Below are 25647 nucleotides of genomic sequence, written 5' to 3' on the forward strand. Positions count from 1 at the left end.
TCATGAATTGATACTCATTTGGTTAATCATACAAATATAATGCCCAGCGCTTGAACGAGAAGCGCAGCACGAAATCCGAGCGCGCACAAAAAAGGCAAAATCTCCCATGGTGGTCCGAGTCCAGCCATTGAAAGAGCAAATTTTCACTTTCAAATCACATGCTTCAAATCCAGCTACCGGGCTTCAGCCTGCAAGAAGATTGCTTCATTTGTCTTCCACATTCTTTGGACACACTCAATACTCGGTGTAGGATAGATTATAGGAGATCCCCTCAAACAAATTATGATCTCCAAGATCTTCTGTGGCTACTAGATTTATGCATATTTTTCGTCGAACTAGAGCAAAGCGGGTTTCATAGGTCACTACGATCCAGCGAAGGAAGAGGTACAACCACGTCCGTCCAGTTGCCTTCGGCAGTGGAGATTATCGTTTCTATAGCTGCTCAGTAGTTTCCAATGCCGGTGGAGAGAAATGGAGGAGAGAGAAATATTGTAATCATTTGTTAAATGATGATGAATTTATTAGTCACGAGTTGACCTAAAAGAAATATTTCAAATAGAATAAATTACTCAGTTCTGGTGATATTTCATTCCGGGTTGGAAAAAGCGCTCGTGTATATTTAGAGAGGCAAAACAGTGCCCGTCGCGAGGAGAGCAAACAAATAAATAATTATTGTTGTTGTTATTTATGGGGTCTCTCTGTGTCGCGCCAACTCCCGAAAGTTGCGCTCCGTGTTGGGACGATCTGTAAAGGCTCGCCTTTTGGGCTACAAGCGGAGAAGAGACATATTACTCTTATGATTTATTACAATGAATATTCAAAAAAAGCACAGTGAGAGGAATATAAAGCATTTATTCAGCGTTGCGCCTTAGAGCTTTACTACCTATACAAAAGCAACCTCTTAGTGAACAGCAACAATTTGTCATTTTAATGATATTTACACTTCTCATGTCCTCTTCTTCTACTTTATCTTGTCCAGATATGGCGCTGGTTATGATTTAGCGGCCCGCAGAAAGAATGCAACCCGCGAGTCAACCGCAACGCTGAAGGCGTGGCTCAACGAGCACAAAAAGAACCCGTACCCGACCAAGGGCGAGAAAATTATGCTAGCCATCATTACCAAGATGACACTGACACAGGTGTCCACCTGGTTTGCCAATGCCCGGCGGCGGCTGAAAAAGGAGAACAAGATGACGTGGGAGCCCAAGAATAAGACGGACGACGATGATGATGCGATGGTGTCAGACGACGAGAAGGATAAAGACGACATGGATCCGGACAAGAGTCGTGATCACAAAGGTAAGAACCCTTTCCCAAGATTATTATACACGAGAAGGTATCCAACCGTGAAAACGGCCACAAACCACCAAACCAATTTTTCTTCTCCACTTGATCTATCGCAAAAGTTACTATTTTCTCACGGGAAAACCTTTCCATCCACCCTCGCCATTCGCCGGGCTTTCCTATGTTTACATTTCTTCTTATAACGACATTTCCTTCCTTCCATCTATTCAGTTCGTTCTCTTTCGAATGTGGCCTTGGGTCGGAGGCACACTTTTCCTTCCCGCTTAATTGTATCAATGGCACAAAGCCGTGAAATGATTGCAATAATCATGAGCATCCTTATCATCGACATCATCTCGTCGGGTGATCCCTTCTGACTTTTCCTTGCACCGAGATCAAACATCATACAGTCAGAGTCTCACCCCCTGCTGGCCGTACGCCGCCGATTCGTTCCGTTCCGTTGTGTTTACTTTGCGGATAGGAGTGCACACTTATACATAAGTCACGGATCCTGTTTCCCATTACTGCTGGCTGTGGTTCGTCGCTTGACGTGGAGGAATAATTTACGACCGTTGCTGGAAGCATACGTTTCTAATCCCAATATGTACAATTTATTGCAGTGTACTTCATTGCCGTGTAACTGAGCGTCTTCGGAAACTAAAAGCCACTGATTGATTCATCTAGTGGGGACAATGTTTCTTCTTTGAGCCTGCTGACGGGCCCTTGCTAATAAACTACGTAGACCCTAAAGGAGTGGGACGGTGTCTAGCCAACTGTCAAAACTTTTTTTTTTATTTTATATGGGTAATAGTCTACGAGGGGAGTGGGGATTCTAAGATGGCCGAAAATGAGACTACCAACTGTCTCTGCTGCGGTACATAGGGCCGATTTTTAGGGCCGTGGGGTCTCCAGTTAGCCTAGTGGTTAAGGCTATGGATCGCCAATCCAGAGACGGTGGGTTCAATTCACGTTCCAGTCGGGAAAATTTTCTCGACTCCCTGGTCATAGAGTATCATTGTACAATGCCTCACAATATACAAATTCATGCAATGGCAGGCAAAGAAAAGCCCTGAATCTTATTGACAATGATTAGTTTTGATTCTCAAATGGTCCTCGGTTCGTGTGATTAATTTTAGTTTGCCACGTCCTAACAGCGTTGGTACCGGTACTAGAAGTGTCAAATTAGTAGTTTAAGCAACAAGGTGCAGAATGACGCAGCACGAGTCGTATACTTATCCAATGAGGCTTGCCGAGTTGGATAAATACGACGAGTGCTGTAAAAACTAAGTTCTGCACCGAGTTGCGTACAACGCTTTTTGCTATTTCATAAATTACCACTTGAGGATAGTTTTTAACAAAACTTTTTCATCAAAACTGACACACTGATGTTCATAGCCATGATAAAAGAAGTTTATACTGTTCAATTGTCCCAATTTTTCAAACCTACATCCACAAAGCGAAAGCATCAAGAAGTTATTTAAAACTGAACACAGTGCTGTAATGGTTCATTACGCAACGCAAATCAGTGCTGTAATAAACCATTACAGCACCGCTAAATTGGTGTGGGAGAGTAGGCCTTTTCCTGGCAGATTTGCGTGAGGTGAATCAGCCTATTACGATGAGAAATTACAAAAAAAAAATACGACCAAAACAAAACATTCCTCATAACATACAAATAATGAATAAATACATCTAAGATTTGAAATCAATTTAATTAATGTATTGGATATAGCGCCATTGGGGATCTAATTTCTCATTCATCTATTAGAAGTGCTGAATTGCAATGTAGCTTCAAAGTAACTGAAAAGTGAGGGCTCGTCTGTCTTACCAAATGGTAGTGCGGAAACGTTCTATCTACCTTACTGAGCTTTGGCGTCCCCAATAGCAACGTGACCGTCATGCTTAGGGTAGAATCTCTTAGTTTTGTTGAAAGATTCATGAAACGAATCCTTCATATCGACAGATTTATCATTTGTCGACGCATAGATGTTGTTCAAACTGTAGTAAGCAATTGTCCCCGTGTCTTCAACACACATAAAATAAATTTATACCTGTACTCAGGTCAAGAAAAGGAAAAATAAAATGTAAACTTTTTGTATTATTCAAGTCCGTTAGTATTTAAAACCGATTCAACAGTCTTCTGATAATTATTTATTGACAAATTCATTAGCACTTCTGCGCGGATTAGCTTATTAGAAAAGTAAATTCATCATGTGTCTCCGCATATTTCTCTCCCTCCATACAACAACTTGAAAATTTGTATGGAGCGAGCATTTTTTTTGTATGGTCAGACAGCACACCACACACACCCCTCCCTAAATGCCTACGTGGTTTATGAACAGCCCTTAAACACTTTAAAACAAAGCGAATCTACGTAAATGTAAATACACCTCACCTCTCTGCATAATTTAGTCAAATGTAACAAACCCTTAGGATGTGATTCGGCAGCATTTGAATGTACATACAGGAATGCTTTACATAGAATGTTTTATTCAGACAGCTCTATTTCATTCCCCCAATACCTCTGAGCATTCTCGAAGTCACATACACACAACCATGTTGTGCTTTCAGCAAGAAACTCCGAATGCAGACTTTCTCAAAGTGACGTCATAGTGCCAAAAGATTTTCGAAAGACTGAGCTGTCACGTTACTGTCTCAATGTCTCATCGGTCCTTCGGTTGCCTTCTTCCAACGAAAATATTTCACTCAATCTAAGGAGGCTGTGTGTATGCCATGCGGCGGCAACAATTCAGAAGTACAGTCTACAACAACAATATCAATCTGACACGAGGACAGCCGACGTCTCACTTAATATATCGACTTTATCACTTTCGCTTTCGGTGCGAATAAGCGCAAGGACACCCTGAGAATCCTTGTGTTTTCAAGTGCGGCTCAGAACGCGGGGGTGGGTCATTATTCTTTCGCGTCGTCTCTGGAACCGCTTTGCCTGCTTTTTCCGGTCCCGTTTTGTGGCCTCGTCCATGTGTGAACAAGTGAATGCGAGTCGAGGGTTTTTTTTTGTTTGTCTGTCTGATGTGGGGGAAAAGGGTCGAGTCTCATCCTAGTAGGTCGCATCTTCACACGTTTCCTTCCGGTTTGGTCGGTCGGCCAAGCAGGACGGCTGGTTACCATATGAGCTCACATGGCTTGCTGAGTCCGAGGGTTCGAGGAACTTTATTTTGATGAAGATAAAGTGGTCCGATGTAATCTTATTCTCGTTTACGGGAAGATTGATTTGTTATCGATTTTTCGACTTTGGGAAGCGGAAGGTTGCCAAGCTGTTGGGATTACCACGCATTTTGCAATTTATTCAATCAGAGCGTGATAAAAAATGTTCGATTTTAAAAATTGCATTTTGCGACAGTTCATGCTTCAGTGAAATGAAAAAAAAAAAACCTTTCCATTTGAATTGAAGCTTTAATCCTTATGCTGAAGATTTGAATTATTTGAAACAGTTAAAGTATTGGAGACTTACGTTATTTACATTTATTTTTCTGTTTAGCAGACAACATGGTGAACTTAGGTTAACCAGATTTAAGTCAGCTTGTCCAATGGTCAACATGTTTAAATTTTATTAAAAAAAAATACACAAACAACAGGTTCATTGAACTTTGTGTGTGAAATGCTCAAGTATAAATATAGAATCGAATATATAATAGAAAACGATGAATTCAGTTAGGCAGAACGAATATTCATACAGGGGATAGACAAAATGATCGAGACAGGCAAAATTTTCACTTCTTGACAAATGTTCATATCGCTTTTTACTTTTTGAAAAGTGCATAAAAAATCCAAACCTAAATTAAACTGTAAGTTGATCAATTAGTTGTGAATAAATGGTCCAATTTTGGGAAAGATCGGGCCATTCTACATGAAGTTTGAAAGATACTAGAAAAAGTCATAATTATCCGTTAGCCAACTTTGAACTATTATATCTCCGGATTCAATAAACCAAATGCAATGAAATTTTGATTTGTTTTGAAAAACTTTTGACATAACCTAAAATTGTTCATACGGAAGAAAATTATAATGTTTAGATTATGTTTTTGATATTGCATCAAATTAACCAAAACTATCAACATCCCTTTAAAATTCGAGATGGATTTGACTTCAATATGAACATGTTTTGAAAGGAAGTAACAAAAATAACCGAGAATAAATAGAAAATGTAATGGGAAACATAATAAAATTAGACCAATTTACTGAAATATCATAAAATAATTAAAACCGCTGTAACTTTTTTTTTCTTATTAATAATTCTAAGTTAAGTTAAACTTTTTAAAAGCTCATGATATAAGTCATTAACGGTCAAAATTTCATTGCATTCAGTTCATTGAATTCAGAGAACAGCTACGTTTGATGCACTTTTCAAAAAATTATAGCAATTCGACTATTTTTTTCGAAAACTGAAAATTTTGCCTGTTTCGATCATTTTGTCTATTCCCTGTGTTTCTCATTATGCCAAACGTCCATTATGCGAAATATTTTTATGTCAAATGTCCCCACCTCCTTTCAAAGAATTTCGAACTAGCTCAGTACTCAGTTTTTGTATAAATGTAAACTGAGTTGAAATAGTTATAAAAAGCCTTCAGAATATCAAGCATCCAGTAACCATCAATTTTATTACCTAATTTGTTCACCCAAAAATAAATGCACACAAGACATCTGTAAGTATCAATAGAAGATGTAGAACTTACGCAAAACATGAATTTATCTAATCTTCTTGTCAAAAAAAAAAAAAAAAAACTGAATGCAATTTTAAACTTTAGGTGAAACTTAGTAAGTTGAATATTCTAACATTTTTTTCCTGTGTAAGAGTATTGTGCCCAGAGAATACAATATTAGAAGACATTTTAGGATACATTACATGTCGTAAATGTCTCTGAGGAGCTCTTTTGACTCAAATTGAAAAAAAAAAGAAGAACAATAATAAAATGTCATCTCTCTCGAACATCCCTTTTCCATCTCGAATTCTTTGTGTGAGCCATGGTGTGAACCTTTAATTTAATTTGAATATTATAAAATCCAAGAGGACAATTTGCGGCGGTCGACACATATTTCTCAATGGATTCTGATGTTTGATCGGCAGTGGTGGTGGTTGAATGCCTTTCCCATCCTGACACGGAAACGGACCATGGACCATGGTCGGCTGGCAGGAATATTTAATTAATTGATGAAATCGGTCTGATTTTAATTAGTGATGAGTTTCAAATTGAGATGAATGTCCCATACTTGAGGGGACACCGAAGATGAAGCGGTTGATGTCCTCTCTTTCGATATTCGTTCATCACTGAGCCTACCCTCTCGGAGGGTTTTAAAGCGCCTTCGGCATGGAAATTTTAAAGGAAACAGCTGCTAATAGCGAGACTAATCCCCTGATGGCTGATGGCAAAGCAAGGAGACCTGCCTGTCAAAAATGTCAATCCCGCTCTGCCGGTTGAGATCGTCCCGAGAGTTGATGGAAAATCTAACAAATTGAAAGCGAAAACTATACCTCCCCTGAGGTGTCAAAACGTTTCACTCATCCTGACACTTTGCCAGTCCTCTTGATCAGGGATAGCGAAAGAAGAACGAGGCTAAATTAAAACTCATTGAAGCTGCCTTAAATAGCTCGGAAAATGGTCCATTCTGAGGCAACGCTGGAAATTAAATCATTAGGCAACGCATAAATATATAAACGTGATAATAGAGCTACGAATCCATGGGTGTTGAATATGGGAGGGAATCAGGATATCTGTATCATCTGTTCGTTTTTCCATTCCGATTGCACGGATACTCACTTCCCTTCGGTGGCAAAGTGGTTTTCCCTCGAATCTCTTCGACAGAGGGGTGGGTATTTGAAAAATAACACTCTGGCGGGCCTGTTTTGCAGTCGAAAAACTTGACTGACTGTTTAGCTCGCCGCCCGGCCAGTTTTGTTTTCTAGGGTGGAGAAACTGTAAATGCGCACAGATTCCCTGCGGGCTTATGAAAGCCTCTTTATCAGGTTTACAGCTTTGGTGAAACCCCCTCTCGCGTTCGGCTCGGCAAGAAGCTGCTGCTGCTCTACTGCTTCGAGGCCATGAATGTCTAAATAACAAGTGGCATTTTCACTTAACTTAATCGGATAATGGATATATTATCACGCACAGTCATCAAGGCTCGAGTTCTCCTGTCTGGCTAGGTTGTGCAGTGGATCAGCAGGGGAAGAAATTTGCAAACAAGGAAGGGAAAGCATCCCTAAAGGCTGCTGTACCGCGTGCATATTGGTGTGGCTTAGCTTGTTAGGGCCAAACTAGGCGTTAATTGAATGATAGAGGATATATTGGTGCTCATATGGCGAAGGAAATATTGATTTGAATAAATAAATTTGCTGTGCTGGGAGAGAAGCTGATAGCAGTTCGGAAATCATACACTGAGGATACTGTTCGTATGTTTTTCATAGTTTACATCTTATGAATCAGTAATTTTTATTTTTTTCATCATTTCATAGTTCTCGTATGCTTTTCATACTTTGAAATGCGAAATCCATAAGATTTGTCGTATGAAAAATCTCATAAGAAGCATCGTAAGAAAATCATAAGATGTGTTATGAAACACCATTGCTAAAAAACAACAAAACTTTTATTGGCTTCTAACCACTTCAACTTCCGAAGCGTCGATGGGCGTATGAGTAAAGCACGCACTCGCCAACCTTGACGTCCCTGGTTCGAAAGCAGGTTGCGATTTTTTCTAATTTGTGCAAAATATTTCATAAATATATGTATGATAGTCATACGACATAGTTTCAGTTTTTATACGTTATCGGTATGATTTTCATACGTGAGTGTTATGAAATTTATACAGTAACAGTATGACAATAATAGTTGGCGCTTTGAATCCAAAATCATAGTTCGTAACTATGATTTTCGCAAGAAAGTCTTGTGGCAAAAAATCATAGTTGATTCGTATGATTTTCGGAGTTGCAGTATCCTCAGTGTATGCAACTTTGCAAATGAACTTATACTATTATTTCAAGCGTGACTTCGTAGGTATACTGGCAGATAAACACATTTCTCTTTTGCTTTAAACCCTCTTTTATAGAAAAACGCGTTGTGTAATATTGGTTTTTTTCACTAACTCCCTGATTGCTCTCGAGAACCATTTTCATCGGGTTGTTATCCGACATTCTGTACAGTCAAAACACAACCGCATACCTATGATGTTGAATAGGATGCTAAACTGAAGGCGACATGCACATATTTTAAACGCAGTTAAATGTAAGCATGTACGCATATGGCCTCCAGTTTAGCATCCTATTCAATATCATGAACGACTTTGTAGTTGCTAGTTGGTGACATATTCTGCCCACCGCAGTATCCCGAATTACACGGTGTGGACGATGGTTAGTTTTCTTAGCAGCAGATGAAGCTCATGGTTCATTCGTCTTCTTCATGTTCCGTCTTCCATCTGAACTTCGCCATAGATGGTACGCAACATCTTCCGTTAGAGAGCTCCAAGAGCACAGTGGTCTTCTACGCGCATAGTAAGCTCGTTTTCCTGCCACAATGTGTCTCGAAATATCTCTGCTGGTGTCGTTGTCGGTGGTTACCAGTGAGCCCAAGTACACGAATTCTTCAACCGCCTCGATTTCATCATCGTCGATAGAAATTCGGGGTGGCGGACGCGGTGATTCCTCCCTGGAGCCCTTTGCCATCATGTACTTTGCCTTCGACACATTAATGACTAATCCGATTCATCTGGCTTCACTCTTTAGTCGGATGTGCGTTTCCGCCATCGTCTCAAATTTACGAGCTGTAATATCAATATCATCAGCGAAATCAACGGACTTCGTGAAAATCGTGCAATGTTGAACACGAAAGGCCATCACCTTGCCGTAACCCTCGGCGAGATTTGAAGGGACTTGAGAGTGTCCCTGATATCCGAACTACGCACATTACTCGATCCATCGTCGCCTTGATCAATCGTTTCAGTTTATCCGGGAACCCGTACTCGTGCATAGTCTGCCATAGCTGTTCTCGATCGATTGTATCATACGCCGATTTAAAATCGATGAACAAGTGATGTGTGGGCACGTTGTATTCACGGCATTTCTGCAACACCTGGCGGATGGCGAACATCTGGTCCGCTGTAGCGCGTTCACCAATAAATCCAGCTTGATATTGCCCCACGAACTCTCTTGCAATCGGTGATAGACTGTGGTATAAAAGTTGAGAGAATACCTTGTAGGCAGCGCACAGTAGTGCGATCGCGCGGTAGTTCTCGCAATCCAACTTGTCGCCCTTTTTGTAGATGGGACACACGATACCTTCCATCCATTCCTCCGGTAATGCTTACTTCCCCCTTCTTAAAATTTGGTAATGACCCAGTGTAGTGCTCTCACCAGTGCTTCACCGCCGTATTTTGGTAACTCGCTTGGTAGTTGATCTGCCCCAGCGGCTTTGTTATTTTTCAACCGGCCAACCTCCTCCTCAATCTCTTGGAGGTCAGGGGCCGGAAGTCTTCCGTCCTGTGCACATACTCGTAAATCTGTTACCACGCTACCTTCGGTACTTGCAACGTCGCCATTGAGGTGCTCATCGTAATGCTGCCACCAACTCTCGACCACCTCACGCTCGCTCATCTTTGCGAGAGAAGAAGGCGCTTCGGACTACCATACCCACGAGAGGCTGCAAAGTTTACGCATCGTTGGCCGTTATCATTCGATACGGCGTGCAGGCTGTTTTGCCCGGTTACCAGTCTGTTTATTTCTTTCCTTCCTACCCGCGCGTTCTTGTCGCCGACAACAATTTTCACGTCACGTGGCGAGCAATCATCGTATGTTTGCGAGGCAGTGCACGTTGATGATGCTGTAGTTAAAGAAACGGCCCTACGCTGATGGGTCTACCACAGCGTTTCTTACTCAGCTGCTGGATACCAGAACAGACGCTGTTTGAGCCGCACCTCCTTGGTGAACAGACGCTCGGGTCGTACCTCCTCAATCTAGCCGAAGTCAGAAGGACAACAGTGCCCAGGCTGCACTACCAGCTAAGCACACAACTCTTAGCTGGCGGTCTTTGTCATCGCTTGACCCATGGAAGCATGAAGTAGGAACTTGTGAGGAACAGAGCTATGTTGGACGCTCTCCTTATCGACTCACTTTTTTGCAGCCCATGTATACGCATGGTTCTAATTTTGCGGTAAATATATAAAACAGCAATTTTAAATTTAGCAAAATGAATGCAAAATTTACCACTGTTTCATCTGATCGTTAGGTGTTGAGGCCGAATTTTAAATATATTTCTTAAATCCTTCATTCGCAGATGCACTGGGCCTTTTTCTGCAGGGATGGGAACACTCACTTGCAATTTTCTCAGCTCGGAAACGTGCAATCAAGAAACGATGTATGAACGACTTTTGCATTGTGGTTTGTCTAAAACTTTGCCAAATAAAGTAGGGGTCGCACACGCATACAAAAGTCGTGACAGAGTTGCCTCTGCAGCTCCCTCACGACTTCGGTATGCGTGTGCGACCCCTACTCTATTCTAGACAAACCACAATGCAAAAGTCGTTCATACATCGTTTCTTGATTGCACACTTCTGAGTTGAGAAAATAGCAAGTGAGTGTAACTCTTTGCAAGTGAGTGTTCCCATCCTTGCTTGGCGTAACATCCCCATTGAGACAAAGCCTGCTTCGCAGTTTTGTGCTCTATGAGCACTACCTCAGTTTTTAATAGAGTGCTTCCATTTTGCACGTGTCGTTTGGCAGGCATGAAGGTACTCTATGTCCAAGGAAGAAAAAAAATCCCTAAATCCTTTACGAAAAGTTTCTGGACCGACTGGGAATCGAGCCCGTCACCTCCAGCATGGTCATGCTGGATACTGGTACACATAGCTTAATTCTACGCATCTGCAAGGTTTTTCCTCACTCAAAAAAAAAATCACCATAATAAACTTCAAAGTGCAGCTCTATGTCCACCCTCCAAACTGTGCCATTCAGCCTATTCTCAATTACTGCGATGCACCCGGAATGAGCAATTTCGGCTGCAAAGCCGACGACCAACGCACGCAAAGGGGAGAAAGTGCTATGTTTTCAATTGAATGAAAATCACATAATATCACTTATTAAGACTCAATTCATTTTCTCGCCCACCCTCGACGACGACAACGGTCGGGAAGCCGCATGCCGGAAAAAGGCCAACGCAGTCGTTCGCAAACTAGACATCAGCAGGGGTTGCCAAAAACCACTCCGGTCCCGAGTCCCGCAGTCCTCCCCGACACCGACAGTCATCGTTTGGCCAGCGTTGAAGCATAACGAGGCCGTTTCACGTTCGTTGTTTGTTAGATGTTTGGATCGGTTGTCGTCGGCGAGGGTGGTACAGCTACTAAAGTACCGCACAAACGACCGAGGGTGAGACATTTAAGTGGTGGTTCTCAGTTTCAGAACCAAACAACCCCCGCGCAGTCCGGATGGCGAACGGCCGTAGAGGATCTGCTCGGGAGGCTGCGTGTGTTTACTGTTATTAGATTTAATTCACCATATCGAATTGTTGAAATAAGTTTATTCAGGGTCGATGATTTTTATTAGATTTAATGGAAGAGCATATTTTCGCTCGGGTGTCCAAATTTGATTACACGAGTATTTGCAGAGAAAAGACAATGATGCCGTGATTTGACCATGGGAACGTACTCTAAGCAACCGCAAAAATTTGTTACTTTTGTTTGGAAGGCAGAGGTTGATGAAACTAAAGCTCTGGAACAACCAGACCATACACTCCCAAAACATGTTCTTCCGGGCTAACATACAATCGCTACCATTTACGACAATATGGTGAAGAGGGTGGATTGTCATATGTGAGTATGTACCTATATGGGATGAGAGATGATGGCCTTTTTGGAAGCAAAGGAAACAGGCTTGTAGAACCGCCACCTAAACGATGGATACATGCAAGTTTCTAGCAGAGCATCTAAGGTCTACTTCTACGACATCTGCAGCATGCAGCCCCCTTCGCAGTATTGGGGTAGGAGAATTTATAACAAAACTGTCACATCCTATTGTGTGCTCACTGGAGCAGGACATCTCGTACCATCCCGTAATGATTTGTGGTTTCTCAGCCTCATCGGTGGTTAGTCACATACACAGACAGAACGAACGAACCTCCACCAGGGCATTGAAGAAAATTGTGTCCTTGATGTTGTACAATACATTTACAAAGGATATAATACTTAATCCTTTCACTATACCGGCAGTTGCCTAACCAAACACAAGCATAACTTATCTTTCGTAGGCCCACTTTACAACAACCATAGTTCATACGTGTCAAAAGAAGACAGAGAATCTGTTTCAATTTCATCCACAGGCCTCGGACAAACTATAATTTACGGGTTAAATCAGGGTCGGAGTTCGTCAAAATTGCTATAATAGGAGTGATTGTTATTCATTATTAATTTTCCACACATGCAAAATATCATGTATATATCATTTTAGAAAGTTTCTATCTATTTGGCGGAAGTGGCGCCAGAGATGTACAAGTTAAGTCAAACGTTTTTCAAAGTTCATTATATAAGTCATAAATGCTCAAAATTTCATTGCGGTTTATTGAATCCAGAGATATAACAGCTCGAAGTTGGCTATCGGATCGACTACCGACGTGTGAAAATACCTTGTTGCTGAACAGGTATAAAAGCCAAGCTGTAAGATGATTCTATGTCTTAAAGCTACCTTATGAAATTCATTCGAATCATAATGAATTGTTTGAAGGCCGTTTCATAAGTTGTGCCTTATGGAAATCTTAAGTTTATTTGGCTGAGTGTGTGTTTCAATACTAAGGTTACTTTGCCTGATGTATGTAATAGTTTTGACCGAAAGGAGAGCCGACTCTGTTCACTTAACTATTCTTCATTTCTTGTTGGCTGACGTGTACCAAACCTCAACTCGATTGTTGGTCTGTGATTGTCCTGCTCTGTTGCGCAGTACCAAACACATGTTCAGGATTCGAAATCAATCTTCTTCAATTGTTCGAGACCAAACGCGACTCAATTGCGAGCGCAAGCATGCCACAACTAGACTACAGATATCCTTGTGCATGTTTAAAGCTCCGAAGAAGACGGTGACGAATATGCTAGCAGACAGGAAAGCCCTGATAAACTATGCATAGCGCTGCAAATCAAACCAGACAGAAATCAATCCATCAAATCAATTGAGAAAATGGAATCACACGAAACGAAAGTGCAATCGTTTGCAGCAGTGCGCTGCTGCAGTGTTCAGTCAATCAATGCGAGACAACGGAACGACCGACGTAGGATTTTTTGCTACTCTGCTCGCTCATTCGCCCAGGCTGTCAGCCTAACCGACCGACCTGGGCGGCGCGCCGGTAAAAACTCGGCACTCGATGAAAGCCACTTTGGAATTGAAATATTTCCCGCGTCCGTGCGTGGTTTCCGCCACGTTTCGGGACAATTGAAATGCCCGGAGGGGAAAGGGGTTAATGTGCGGCCAAACCACGTGGCTGATGTGCCAAAGAGTGGCGCTAATGGAGACGGATGGATGGATGGATGGATGAATGAATGAATTGGCCCAAGGTATATTTAGGAAGAGCCCTCTTCATTGCCGTTCATCGATGGTTGGGCTGTTGGCTGATGCTCGCGAGAAAGGCGAAGGAAAATAAGGAATCCATTAAATTCAGCTGACAATCGGTACCCGCCACGGACTGACTGACAAATCGGTTTTCCATATCGATCGATCTTCTCGTCTTTTTTTTTTGCTTGCAACGGAGTGCTGATGATGGGGTGAGACAGGATCGTGGTGCGTTTTCGCGAAAAGGGGGTTTTGTACTGCACTCTCGGCAAGTTGAATGTTTAATAGGCTTTTAGCAAAGTTGAATGGTATAAACGGAAATTCTTTTGTAAATGGTTTCGAGTGAAAGCATACGACAATACGCTATGGGTTTTGAATGAAATTGTTGTCATTTTAATTTTTACTTTAAACTTTTTAGAAAAATTGAATTGATTGATACAATAACTGAAAAATCTGTTTGTATCATGAGCTAACCAACCTTGCACAAATAATGTAGTGCTGACTTCTGTTGTTTTCACTTGTTGTTCTCCACTGATACACACCAAGTTTCCCAGGCGTGCAGTTGTACAGATTTTACGTTTGAATTGAGAGACTACTTACGAGACGTGACTAGGGCACCAAAATATGACGCCGACGCACCGAAAACATTCTAAGTGGCCTCATATCGTCACTTCAGCGACGACCCTGGTGGGATTAGACTAGACGTCGTTGTGTTGTTCCCGACAACAACTCCTACTGTGCTTCAATGAGGCCGATCTTTTGCTCAGGAATTTACTTACGCCTCAGGACTGATATATGCAACACACGATGGCCGGCACAGAAACCTGCCCTTGCAGAGTTTCGACGCAATCCGGTTTAGGATACCTTTTGCAGAAGACTTTGAGAACGATGCACAGCTACACGATGAGTGGCAGGAATGGTAATACTCTATGCTCAAGGAGGGCACGAATATTTCCATTACGAATCGAATCCATCATCCTCAGCATGTTCTTTGCTGGGTCCGTGCACAAATTACGTTATGCCTTTATGGGGAGGTGGGTGTGTGGATTGCAGAACGTGACCACCCATACAAAAGGTATTGAGGTCCCATACAAAAAGCTTGGCATAGGGGGGAGGGGGGTTTAAAAAGGTCGATTCTTGCGTGACATAATTTGTGTACCACCCCTTAATTACACGCAGGTTCAACGCGTCGGACTTATGGGTTCTTGTAATGTCTTAAACAAAATAATTAAACCGTAACATAAATGTTTGGAGAAGTTCTTGTGAGATTCCTCAGTGTTTCCTGGAGTGCTTCATGGAAAACCTGCTGAATACTGACCATAAACTCTGGATACTGAAGAGTTTTATTCGTACCAAACCTTTTCTTTGTTTGAGTTAGTAATCATCTCTCGTCTTAAAGTTCAATAAGGAAAGCTTGAGAAGAATGTAATTGACACTAGATGTTGACCTATTGCAAGATGACCTAAAAATGTATAATGATCATTCAACATAACGATTAATGTCAGTATTCTCTTTCTAGATATGCATCACCATGTGAAAGCCGAGCACGATAAAGATGACGACGATGATGATCTCACCGATGACGAACGGAAGCCGGAAAACTTATTAGGGCATCCGGGACATCTGGGGCAGCACCATCCGTACTACCACCATTCGATGCTCGGGGGACACCACCACCATGCAGGACTCAAATCAGAAATGGACCATCCAAAAAACCAAACGGGCAGCGACTGTGGAGTGCCGATTCCAGCCTCAAAGCCGAAAATTTGGAGTCTGGCAGACACAGCCGCTTGCAAAACCCCACCACCACAGGCACTACACAGCTCCTGGATGACCGGCGGCTATCACCCAGGGCAGCACCACCAACAGCAACAGCACCATCAACAGCAACACCATCTGCAGCAGCAACAGCAGCAGCAGCACCTCCAACAGCAGCATCAGCAACAGCAGCACCAGCAGCATACGGGCAGTGGGATGATGATGGGCGGCGGAAGTTCCCCTATGAGTATGAATATGGCAAATACACCTCACAACCAAGGTATGGGGACTATGGGCAGTGGTATGATGAACAATTTCGGGAATACCCCTTATTCCCGTTATGGGGGGTTTCTAACAGGAGCTCAACACTACAATACTACCCACAACAACAACAACAGCAACAGCAGCAACAACACCAACAACAATACCAACAGCAATACGAGTACGGGTCCAGTGACGGATGCTACAACTCCCACTTTGCAACAGCAGCAACAGCATCAACAACAGCACCCACAGCAAGGGATGCACCCGCAGCAGCAGCAACCCCAACAACCTATGAACAACAACAATACCCAGTCGATGGGGTTTCCCGAGGTCCAGACCGACACCCCTCCACAAACACCGCCGAATATGAAACTACCCAGCGTGGCGGGGAATCTTCTTACGGTCTCAACAACCCCTACGACAGGTACCTGCTATAATGCTACTGTTAATAACGGCGCTGGCAATAACAACAACAACAACCTCACTCCAAACAACAACAACAATCTTAACCAATCGAATGGTTACGCATCGTCGCCAGAATCGATGGGACAAGCCAACAATCAGCAAGGACAGCAAAACAGCTATTATCGAATGCAATCAAACTCTCCGCAAAAATCGCAGCAAGATTATTCCCAACAAATGCTACATCAGCAGGATGGTTTCAAGCCGTTCTACAAAAAGTAAGTGGTTTCCTATTTCGCCGACCAAAGTCATAGCGGCGGCGATGGCGGTGCGTTGGAATGAATAATTTATGAACAATCAATTTTCGTCCATTTTAGCTCACCACAAGTTGGCAACGGTTTCGTTTCTCCGGTTTGAGCAGCAAAGGAAGCACCGTACGCATCATTCGGAAGATTAGAGGAAGAGCTGATGAGATTTAGCGAGAATACCACCGTTCGGCAGCGTTGTCGGTCGCATAATTCCACGCCACATACAAAACACGAGCTTTTAGGTTTTCCAGTCTCTGCTTAAGCACACACACATATATACTCTGGAGGCATACACATTCATGCTGCTTTGGATCTGGGCAAAAGCATTGAAAGGTAATTTTGGGTTTTGGTTCAGTTCCTCTAGATGTGTCAAAGTTCAGTCCTCGTCCGTCCGCTTTTTCTTCCATCCTCCCACTATCCACTGTCGGCAAGTCTACGCACTTGTCACCGCCACGCAGAGTTGCAGCAGCGCGATGCGAATTTGATAAATGATGCTACTGCCGTCCTGATATCAGAAGGCAAGAACGCAGTCAGTCCACACTGTATCCCCCCCCTGAACGGATCGACCCGTGGCACAGGCAGGCGGCCTTTCGGTTCCCTTCTTATATAAATGTTTAGATAAGGCCATCGCTCATCCACGTGACAAAATTAATGTTTGAAACTTTTCGCCCGGGATTAGCATCATTCTGTGCGTGCGTTTGTGTGCGCGAGTCTTTGAAAGTCATCGCCGTACCCTTACATCAATGAATCACGTGTACCATCCGAATTTAATGTAACCTTCGGTACTCTGCCTATGATCACAAAAACAACCATGAATCTGAACTTGTCCCTAGCAAGTATCCAGCACTAAGGATTCTCTATCCCAGTAGGCTGTTGAATTTGCATTGTGTCGCATTGTGAGTAGAGGGGACTGCAAAGTCAATGCCATCTTCGATGTTAATTTATATTTGTTGATTTTTGAAGCGTGCCACCAAACAAACACTTGTTCCTTGCTGTTTTAGAGGTTTCTATTTGTCATTCATTGCTTTTGATACACGTATCATCGTCTGGAAAATGTATCCCGTTGGAACTAATAAAATCAACAGAGAATCGTGGGCTACGACTCACTTTGATAGGGTCAGATCACCCAGGACAGAAACCAAATTGCGACTAGTTTCTGTAAAATAACAGCCGGGAAACACTTTGGCTGAAGATCAACTCACACATTATTAGCTTCGCCTTGGGAATCCAATTAGCGCACTGTTGACCCACGCTTTGATCGGAATACCCGAAGAGTCTATTTCCATTTTCGAAGCCATAAAAGACGCAGAGACCCAACGCACGCAGTTGTGAAGAAGCGAAAAGAGCCTTCGGAAACCGCCCGAGATTTATGATATTGCTCGATCATCGTACATTAATCTTGGCGGCTTCGGTGGTTTCCGTCAAAAGGCCCACGGAATAAATGTGACTCTTTTTTGTTCTTTCTCTCGTTGTTTTTATCCTCGTATCCGTCCTTGCGTCTGATTAAGATAGACGATGATCGTTCACCACACCCGAATGAAGACGACCTGCTCGCCTTGCGAGCAGCTCTTCTTCCCTGGACAATCATAAGTCCGAATGTTTATGAATGAATTAATGCAAGCATGCAGGTATACGCGCTAGCTAGCTGAACAGAGATCAGTTTTAGATGTTCCAAGATTGCAACGGGTGGAACGATCTGTCCCCGTTGATATTGTCTCATTAAACGGCCGTGATGCCACGCGGGCTGCCCGATGGCGTAGAATTCTTACGGCGCGTCGTCGGTATCGAGTGAAGACCGGGGGAAATGCTTGCAACGCCCAAGTTGTGACTCTGAAACAAAAGAGCTTCGGTTTAGGGACATTTTTCTTTGACTTTATTTTTTAAGTTAATAAATAAAACCCACGCGGTCCGCGCTCAGGCCAGACGGACAGTCTTTGAGAATACGGTCAGCGTAGACTGTGCGGCTATGGATCCTCCTCGTATTTTTTGGGAGCGGCATTTAATATGCGCGCGACCGAGAAATTTTTTTCCCAAGCATCCATAAATCAGGAAAAATATCACCACGGCGAGTGGAGATCAAAGTTGACGATCGGCACATTATTCAATGAATGACTAAAACCGGTTGGTCACTCGAAATGCCTAGCAGCCGAGCCAGACCGAAACTTGGGGTAATTATCCCTTCCGTTCTAGCATTCCGGAGGAAGATTCACGGTTCTTTAGCACCACGGTTCAGTATAGTGGAGCTTCACAGTAGTATCAATTTCTCTTATACAAGCCGGACCCGATTATCCGGAGTCGCGTTTTAAAACTTCTCAAATATATAGTGAACGGAGCGCTGCATAAAACTAAAATTGAGATATTTTCTTGAATCAACTTTGATTTGTCATCAGCCAAATTTCAGCCAAATCGAGTCTGGGCTGTTTTTCTTACAGTTCAACTTATTTTCTGCCAGGGTGGTTAGAAACACAATTGCACATTTTTAAGAAATTAATTGAATATCATGCTTCATCAAATAGACCACCAACTAGTGGCTATCGCTTCTGATTCTTATGCAGATGGTCCAAAGCTCAATCCCTGGCCTACCCCTTTCTTTTGTATATTTCTACTTAGGGTGCCTGTACCAGTTCTCGCACTACCTAAGCAAAACTATTTCTACAAAAATAAGAAGAAGACCGACGAATGTCGTCGATATGTCAAATGGTACTATTTATTACGGCGTGTGCCAATGATAGGAACCCTGTACCAGTTATGGACATACTTTCTAATTTCGGTTCCACTTCGCACTATTTACAGGCATTCCTTATGGGATTTGCCCTAACTGATACACTATGGCAAAATAGGGTGCAAGGATGCCGAAGTTTTAAGGAAAATGATTTATTTCTACCATAATTTGAGCAAAATGTTAAATTTGAATGAGTGCGATCATCTTTTATGAACGTGATCTGTTGTTCACACATTTTTTCTTGATGATTTGCATCGTTAAAGGTTGAAAATCAACTATGGCGAATTTTAGGTACTATAGCCATAGCTGGTACACTGAGCCAATATACTTTCTCCCACCTCCCTACATATACAACTCATGTGCATTAATATATTCGTTCATAGCCATCTCTATAACCAGAAACGGGTTGAAAACAAAGCCGTTTTATTTTCTTCTAATCAGGGTTGTTAATAGTAATCGGAACTTAAGCATAATCACTAGAGTGGGTCATTATATGGAAAAATGAAAAATGCAATGGTATCCCATCAGATCAAAGCTTCTTTGATCCCATTTCAGGACCCAAATAAGTGTGCAAAATTTGGGCGCGACCGGTTATGTCTACGAAGCTTGTATGGGGTTTTACATGGGAAAACACACTTTTTTGCATTACTCTCGTAACAAGCTCGATTTTTTCTAAAACCGTGTAACCGATAAAGTGAAAACATAGCCTAGGGTGCCTTGAAAAACTTTGTCGAAGACCGCGAAGTGATCTAATGCTTATGAAAAAAGTTATAGCGTTGGCATTGCTTGGCGAGACAGCATGATTTTGTTGCAATTGTTATTCCTTTACTGCCATGAATCGCATATCTGTCCCATTTGCATAGGAAATCCAGCAAAGACGGAACTGATATGCGATTCACGGCAGTTTACATGTTAAAACATAAACACATGCATGCGGTTCGTTGGTTATAACTATTTTCACAAGCATCGTATCGCTGTGCGGTCTTCAACAAAGTTTCAGAACATCCTAGGCTATCATTTTACAGTATCGGTCAAAAAATTTCAGACAAATTTTTCCAACTTATGACAAAAATGCAAAAAAGTATGTTTTCCCATACAAATTTCAATTGCAATGCGCAAAGTGTAGACGCAACCGATCGTGCTCAAATTTTGCACAGATACTCAGGACCCAAAACAGAACCAAAAAAGCTTTGATCTGAGGAAACAGTTCCGATGACCCACACTAATAATCACTGACGACAACGGGTAATATAAAGTTTGCATCACTGAGTCAGCAGCTCTTGAATATTTTTCTTCAAACACCGCCAGTCAGTTTGCTGATCACGCTCATCTTCAAAATAAAAAAAAAACGCAAACAAAATTCTATCATTTCACCTGTGCCATCCACGTACCAATGTGTGAACCCTCTGCCGACTCTAACCCACTAAAACTCCGACATCCGCATGAATTTGAGCAGACGCAGAGGTAAAATTGGTCTGATGTGTATACATATTATTACAACCATCACTTCCTTACCCTTGCCCACATTGACCTGCAACCTGACGTGACAGGCGCCATTGTCACTTAAAAATAGAAGATCACCAGCACTCACACATTGATGATGCCTGCTAGTCCCCGGCAGATATATCATTGATTCCTTGTGTGAGTGTAGCTGGTCTGACGATACTAGATGCTAGAAGAAAACCATTTTAGATTCCAAGAAAACACTGGAGGGAAAAGTCTCCCCTGCTTGAGAAAGAGTTTGAAGTTTTACTTGCGCCCTTTTTGGGATGTAGAAACTTTGCTTTGTTTGGAAAGCATTTTTTGTTTCAGAACTGGCTAACAAAGTGGCACAAATGTTTTTCTATGGATAAGGCTGTATTATAGATGAAATGTTTCAATCTTGTGACGCTGATTTCTCGACCACGCCTAATAATGTGAAGTTGGTGTCTTCGGATGATGTTTTTTTCATAATTTTTTATGTATTTGTGGATTTTAACTTTGATTGAAATTAGAAAGATGTGTTCATACGAATGTAAACTTTCTATCTATTGATCTCTTGTTTGGATTTATCTTACTAGACGTCGCTGCTTCACAATGAGCTTATTTTGCGAGGTATTGCTCAAATGATGTTCTTCTTTTGAAGTTTTCTTATGAATTTTTCTTCTTTAATCAACAGGATTTCTTATTAAATCAAACTAAAGATTGTTTTCCTGAAATTTTCTCAGGGATCAAATCAGAGATTTTTTTAAATATTTTTTTAATAATCCAGGATTCCTCCAAAAATTTCTCACGGGATTCCCACTGGAACCTTCTTCGGAATGCCTTTGGGGATAGCTGTTTCGATTCCTCAACTTCTCTAGAGCTCCCTCCCGGGAGTCTTCTATGTAATCCTCCCTAGATTCCTCCGGAGCATTGTCGAGGGATACTTATCAAGAACTTCCAGGATTGTTGCTGGTATTCTTTCCGGGATTCCTTCCTATATTTCTTCAAAGATTTTGCATTTTTTCATCTCTAGAGCTTCCTCCCGATGTTCCCCGCTGATAACCTCCAATGATTTAGAGGCATGAACAAACTCTGGATAACAATCTAGTTCCTAATATGATCCCAGAAATGTTTCCTTAATTACACTAGTTTACACTAGTTTACAAAAAAAAACGAAAGTCATGAACTTCTATCAACGAACTAAATTTTTGATGTATAATTATGTTTTGATTTCTAGATCGTGCTTCAATTTTTTGAAATAGAACAGTTTTTGAGTTTTTCCTGAAAACCGAGTTCTAAAAATATGAAATTTTCTAAGATTCAAATATTTTGCGTTGCAGTCAACGAATTTTCAATCTTTTTGCATAAATTTAAAGCTGAACATATTGTTTTGCATCAATTAAAAAATGCTTTCTCAACGTACATTTGAAACATTAGATGTTTGCCATTTACATTAAAAATTTCAGCTTAATCTGAGTATTGGTTACGGAAATAGAGATGCATGAAGGGATTAGAGGATTACAAATAGAACAAAAATCGATTTCAAATCGACATCCTTGTATGGAAAGTCGAACAAATTTCAGCTCTAATAATTTTTTTTTTCCTTCACGTTTTCGAGCTCAGGGAATGATTTAACACTAAAAATTACCATCAGCTTACCAAGTTCGAAAATGCTGTAAACTAGTGTTATAGGCCTGTTTTACATACCATTAAGAGGAAACAAATCATCATCCTTTACCAGACAGACAAAAGCAGTTTTTTTTCGCTGAAATCACAACCAATTTAATGGAAATATATTACTGCACTCTACTTACCATCACCAGTTGACAGCCACTATTCGCAGCGTTCGGTTGTGCTTTTTCTCCGGTGCTTCGTATCGATCAGAATGAGTGTGATCCGTAGAAACACTCTGGTGGTAGATTTTAGTGTTCTGCCCTCCCGTCCAGAAGTTGGAAAAGTCCAGCAGTTCCTGGAACACGAAATCAAGCTGAACCTATCGGATGTCAAGGGTGTACAGTTCCACAACACTCGAAAATGTGTGTACATCGAAATGGTGGACAGTAATACTGCGCAGCGTTATGTAAACGCACACAATATTAAGCGACTGTTTGCTTGTAAAGGCAAGCTATTCAAAATCCCAATGTTCGTGGACAGCGAGACAGTTAGTGTACGAGTACACGATCTTCCTCCGTCTGTACCACACATCACGGTGGCCAATTTCATGATGCAGTTCGGAGCTTTCGGTACAAAACGAACGTTGGCGGTTTTACTTTCCCGGATTGCCGAACGGAGTTCGAGTGCTGCAAATGAGAATAAAGCATCCCATTCCGTCCTACCTCACGATCGCAAATGAGGTCTGCTTTGTGGAGCATCCGAACCAAATCCGCACCTGCAGGCGGTGTGGCCTATCTGCACACCCGAAGCAGAAATGTGTGGAGATATCCATCCCCGACAAAATCACTACCGCGTCATCCGTAGTAACAATACCACCAAGCGAGCAAATGTTCAGTGAGGCTGATTTCCCGCCGATAAGCATCGATCTAACGCAGTCTGACGAGGTCATCGAGACATCGGCGAATAGCGAGCGCACTCATCCCGAGCTAGATTGTACATCGAAAACCGTACCTGCGAGCGCAGTGGATCAAGCAGGGCAGCACAATACTAACGAAGACAACGACGCCGATGACGATGATAACGACGACGAGGATGCGAACGACAGTTCATCTTCCCCATACGAAGCCAATGATGGTAGCAACAAGCGACGGCTGTCAACGAAGCACGGCAAAGAAAAGAAGAAAATTTGTTGTAGCATGGAATCGCAGAGTAGCTGGGATTCCGTTTCGCCTCTTATTTCTAATAAGAAAAATAATAATTGGTCCCGTAATGCCTAGGTGCGCATGGACCTACAAATAAATAAACTAATGAATACTTACCATCTGGATAATAGTGAAATAATTTACAATGACGGTTTTTGGAATTCTAGCAATAATTGAATAATTGATGATTGGTGATGACCAAATGATGGTTATTTGAGCCTTAAGGGATTAGTTGATGTTGAAATTGTGAATCTTTTGGTTAGAGATTTTACTTCTTTGAATCATTGGCTGTTCTTTCGAGTACCATCGTGTAAATTTCTGCCAACCACCGCGTAAACCATCATGGACTCCAACTGGTTACGTGACTATTAGCGGAAATTTACACGATTGTAACGTAATTTTACATGATATCTCATGTAAATATGCACTAATATGGGAATGCTATAGGCATTCCCTTTTTGTGCATGATTTCTCGCTGAACTTTACATGAAATTTTTTATTCTGTACAAATGACCCGGAACCTTCCATGCCCAAGGAAGTCGATGAAATTTGTTTTTCAAAAAGTTCCTGGATCGACCGGGAATCAACTCGTCATCCTCAGCATGGTCTTGTTGAATACCGTAAAGCGGGGTATCATTGATCAGCGGGGTAACATTGATCGGCTTGACCGCCCTCATGAAATGTTCAAACAAGCATTTTACATTGAATCCGTTTTAGCTATCGAATGGTATATCGTACCAACGCATCGGCTATATGAACTAAATTCTATTGTGTTATGAAACGAAATTTCCCCATAGATTTATTTTTAAATGACTGCAACTTTCTTTCATGGTTTTGAGATACTTCAGACAGAGGTTCCCAAACTATTTAGGAAAATCGAAAACAAAATTTATAGCATAGATACATTTTTACAAAACTGGACAAATGCGAAAAAGTTTTCATACTGCAAGTTGCGCAACTTAACAAAGAATTCAGTGAACTCAAAAGTTACCACGCTAGAGGAAAACTTGTCGAAGCTATTCAAAGGAACAGGTTTGCTGATCAATTTATGAGTAATTTATAGTGATATGATGTTCACTTGACTTCGAGCAAATCAATGGTCTGGTCTGCTAGTCGAACTTTGGTTACTGAATTGCAGAAGTTTATTTTTTATTTTTCCAAACATGCGTTGCTTTTCATGAACTAAAACTTCAACTTTTATCAGCTATTATCAACGTTAAATAGTATAAATATAAAGTTTTGACTTGCAAATAAATGTTAAAAATAATCTCCTTCTATTTTTTTTTTGTTTCTGCAAAACGTGCTACCGAAATAAATAGGAGAATCTGAAAGTCAATTCGAGATACGCCTAATACAGATTTTTTTTTCAAAATTGTATCGTCTTTTTGATTTTTACCATCAATCATAAAACTTAAAATATGAATAAATCTAAAACTCTAAAATTGTTGAGGAAGAGATATTTATTTTGAAACCCGAAAAAAAACATCATGTAAGCTGCTGGAACTAGAGTTTTGTCAATTGAGTCTCTTGCTAGGAAATCAACTCAGTTTTGCCTGAACAACGACGCTCCCAGTTGAAAGTGTTTGCCTATAAGCTAAAAAACAGACTTGGTCTCGGTGGGGCTGTTTTTCCAATAAAAATAGAAAATCCGTACTGAACCATGTCAAATTTTTGAATTTTACTAAAAACCTAGCAATTTCATCAAAAGGGGTGTGATACTCTTTATCAAAGCTGGTTGTTTATGCGTGAACGTAAGGGGTGGTTGCAAATCGGTAGAAATAATAAAGTCGGAAACGAAGATCACCCTTCTTCATCCCATCTCAGGCAGTCAGTCAGCATTATATTGGTTCTAAACATGAACGAACAGCGAAGCCGTAGAGGCATCGCGTGGAAAATTTCATTTAAACAACCCCGAAAACTAGAGGGTGACTGGTGGTTGTTCTGCAATAAACTGAGCTGCACTCTAGGCTGCGGTTGATTTATGTAAGGAGTGCTGTCGACGTCTAAATTTTGCCCAGACGGGGGTAGGCTTATAAGGGGAAGGATTTATAGATGCTTTTTGTCAGCTGGTGATGCAAACTATTTGGAGATTTC

The 25647-nt window shown here is 41.6% G+C and overlaps 1 protein-coding gene across 3 annotated transcripts in view; it reads left to right on the forward strand.

Moving 5' to 3' along the window:
- LOC109415156 (homeobox protein araucan) overlaps positions 1 to 25647 on the forward strand; it is a 271454-nt gene that overhangs the window by 242277 nt on the left and 3530 nt on the right. For all 3 annotated transcript variants that reach the window (XM_062851959.1, XM_062851960.1, XM_062851961.1), the window contains 3 exons: positions 980 to 1299; positions 15339 to 16521; positions 16621 to 16884. In XM_062851959.1, the coding sequence (XP_062707943.1) occupies positions 980 to 1299; positions 15339 to 16521; positions 16621 to 16660 (1543 nt within the window). In that variant the 3' untranslated portion in view covers positions 16661 to 16884. The remainder of the gene's footprint in view (positions 1 to 979; positions 1300 to 15338; positions 16522 to 16620; positions 16885 to 25647) is intronic.

This window comes from Aedes albopictus, chromosome 2 (assembly GCF_035046485.1).
Source record: "Aedes albopictus strain Foshan chromosome 2, AalbF5, whole genome shotgun sequence".
Lineage (NCBI taxonomy): Eukaryota > Metazoa > Arthropoda > Insecta > Diptera > Culicidae > Aedes > Aedes albopictus.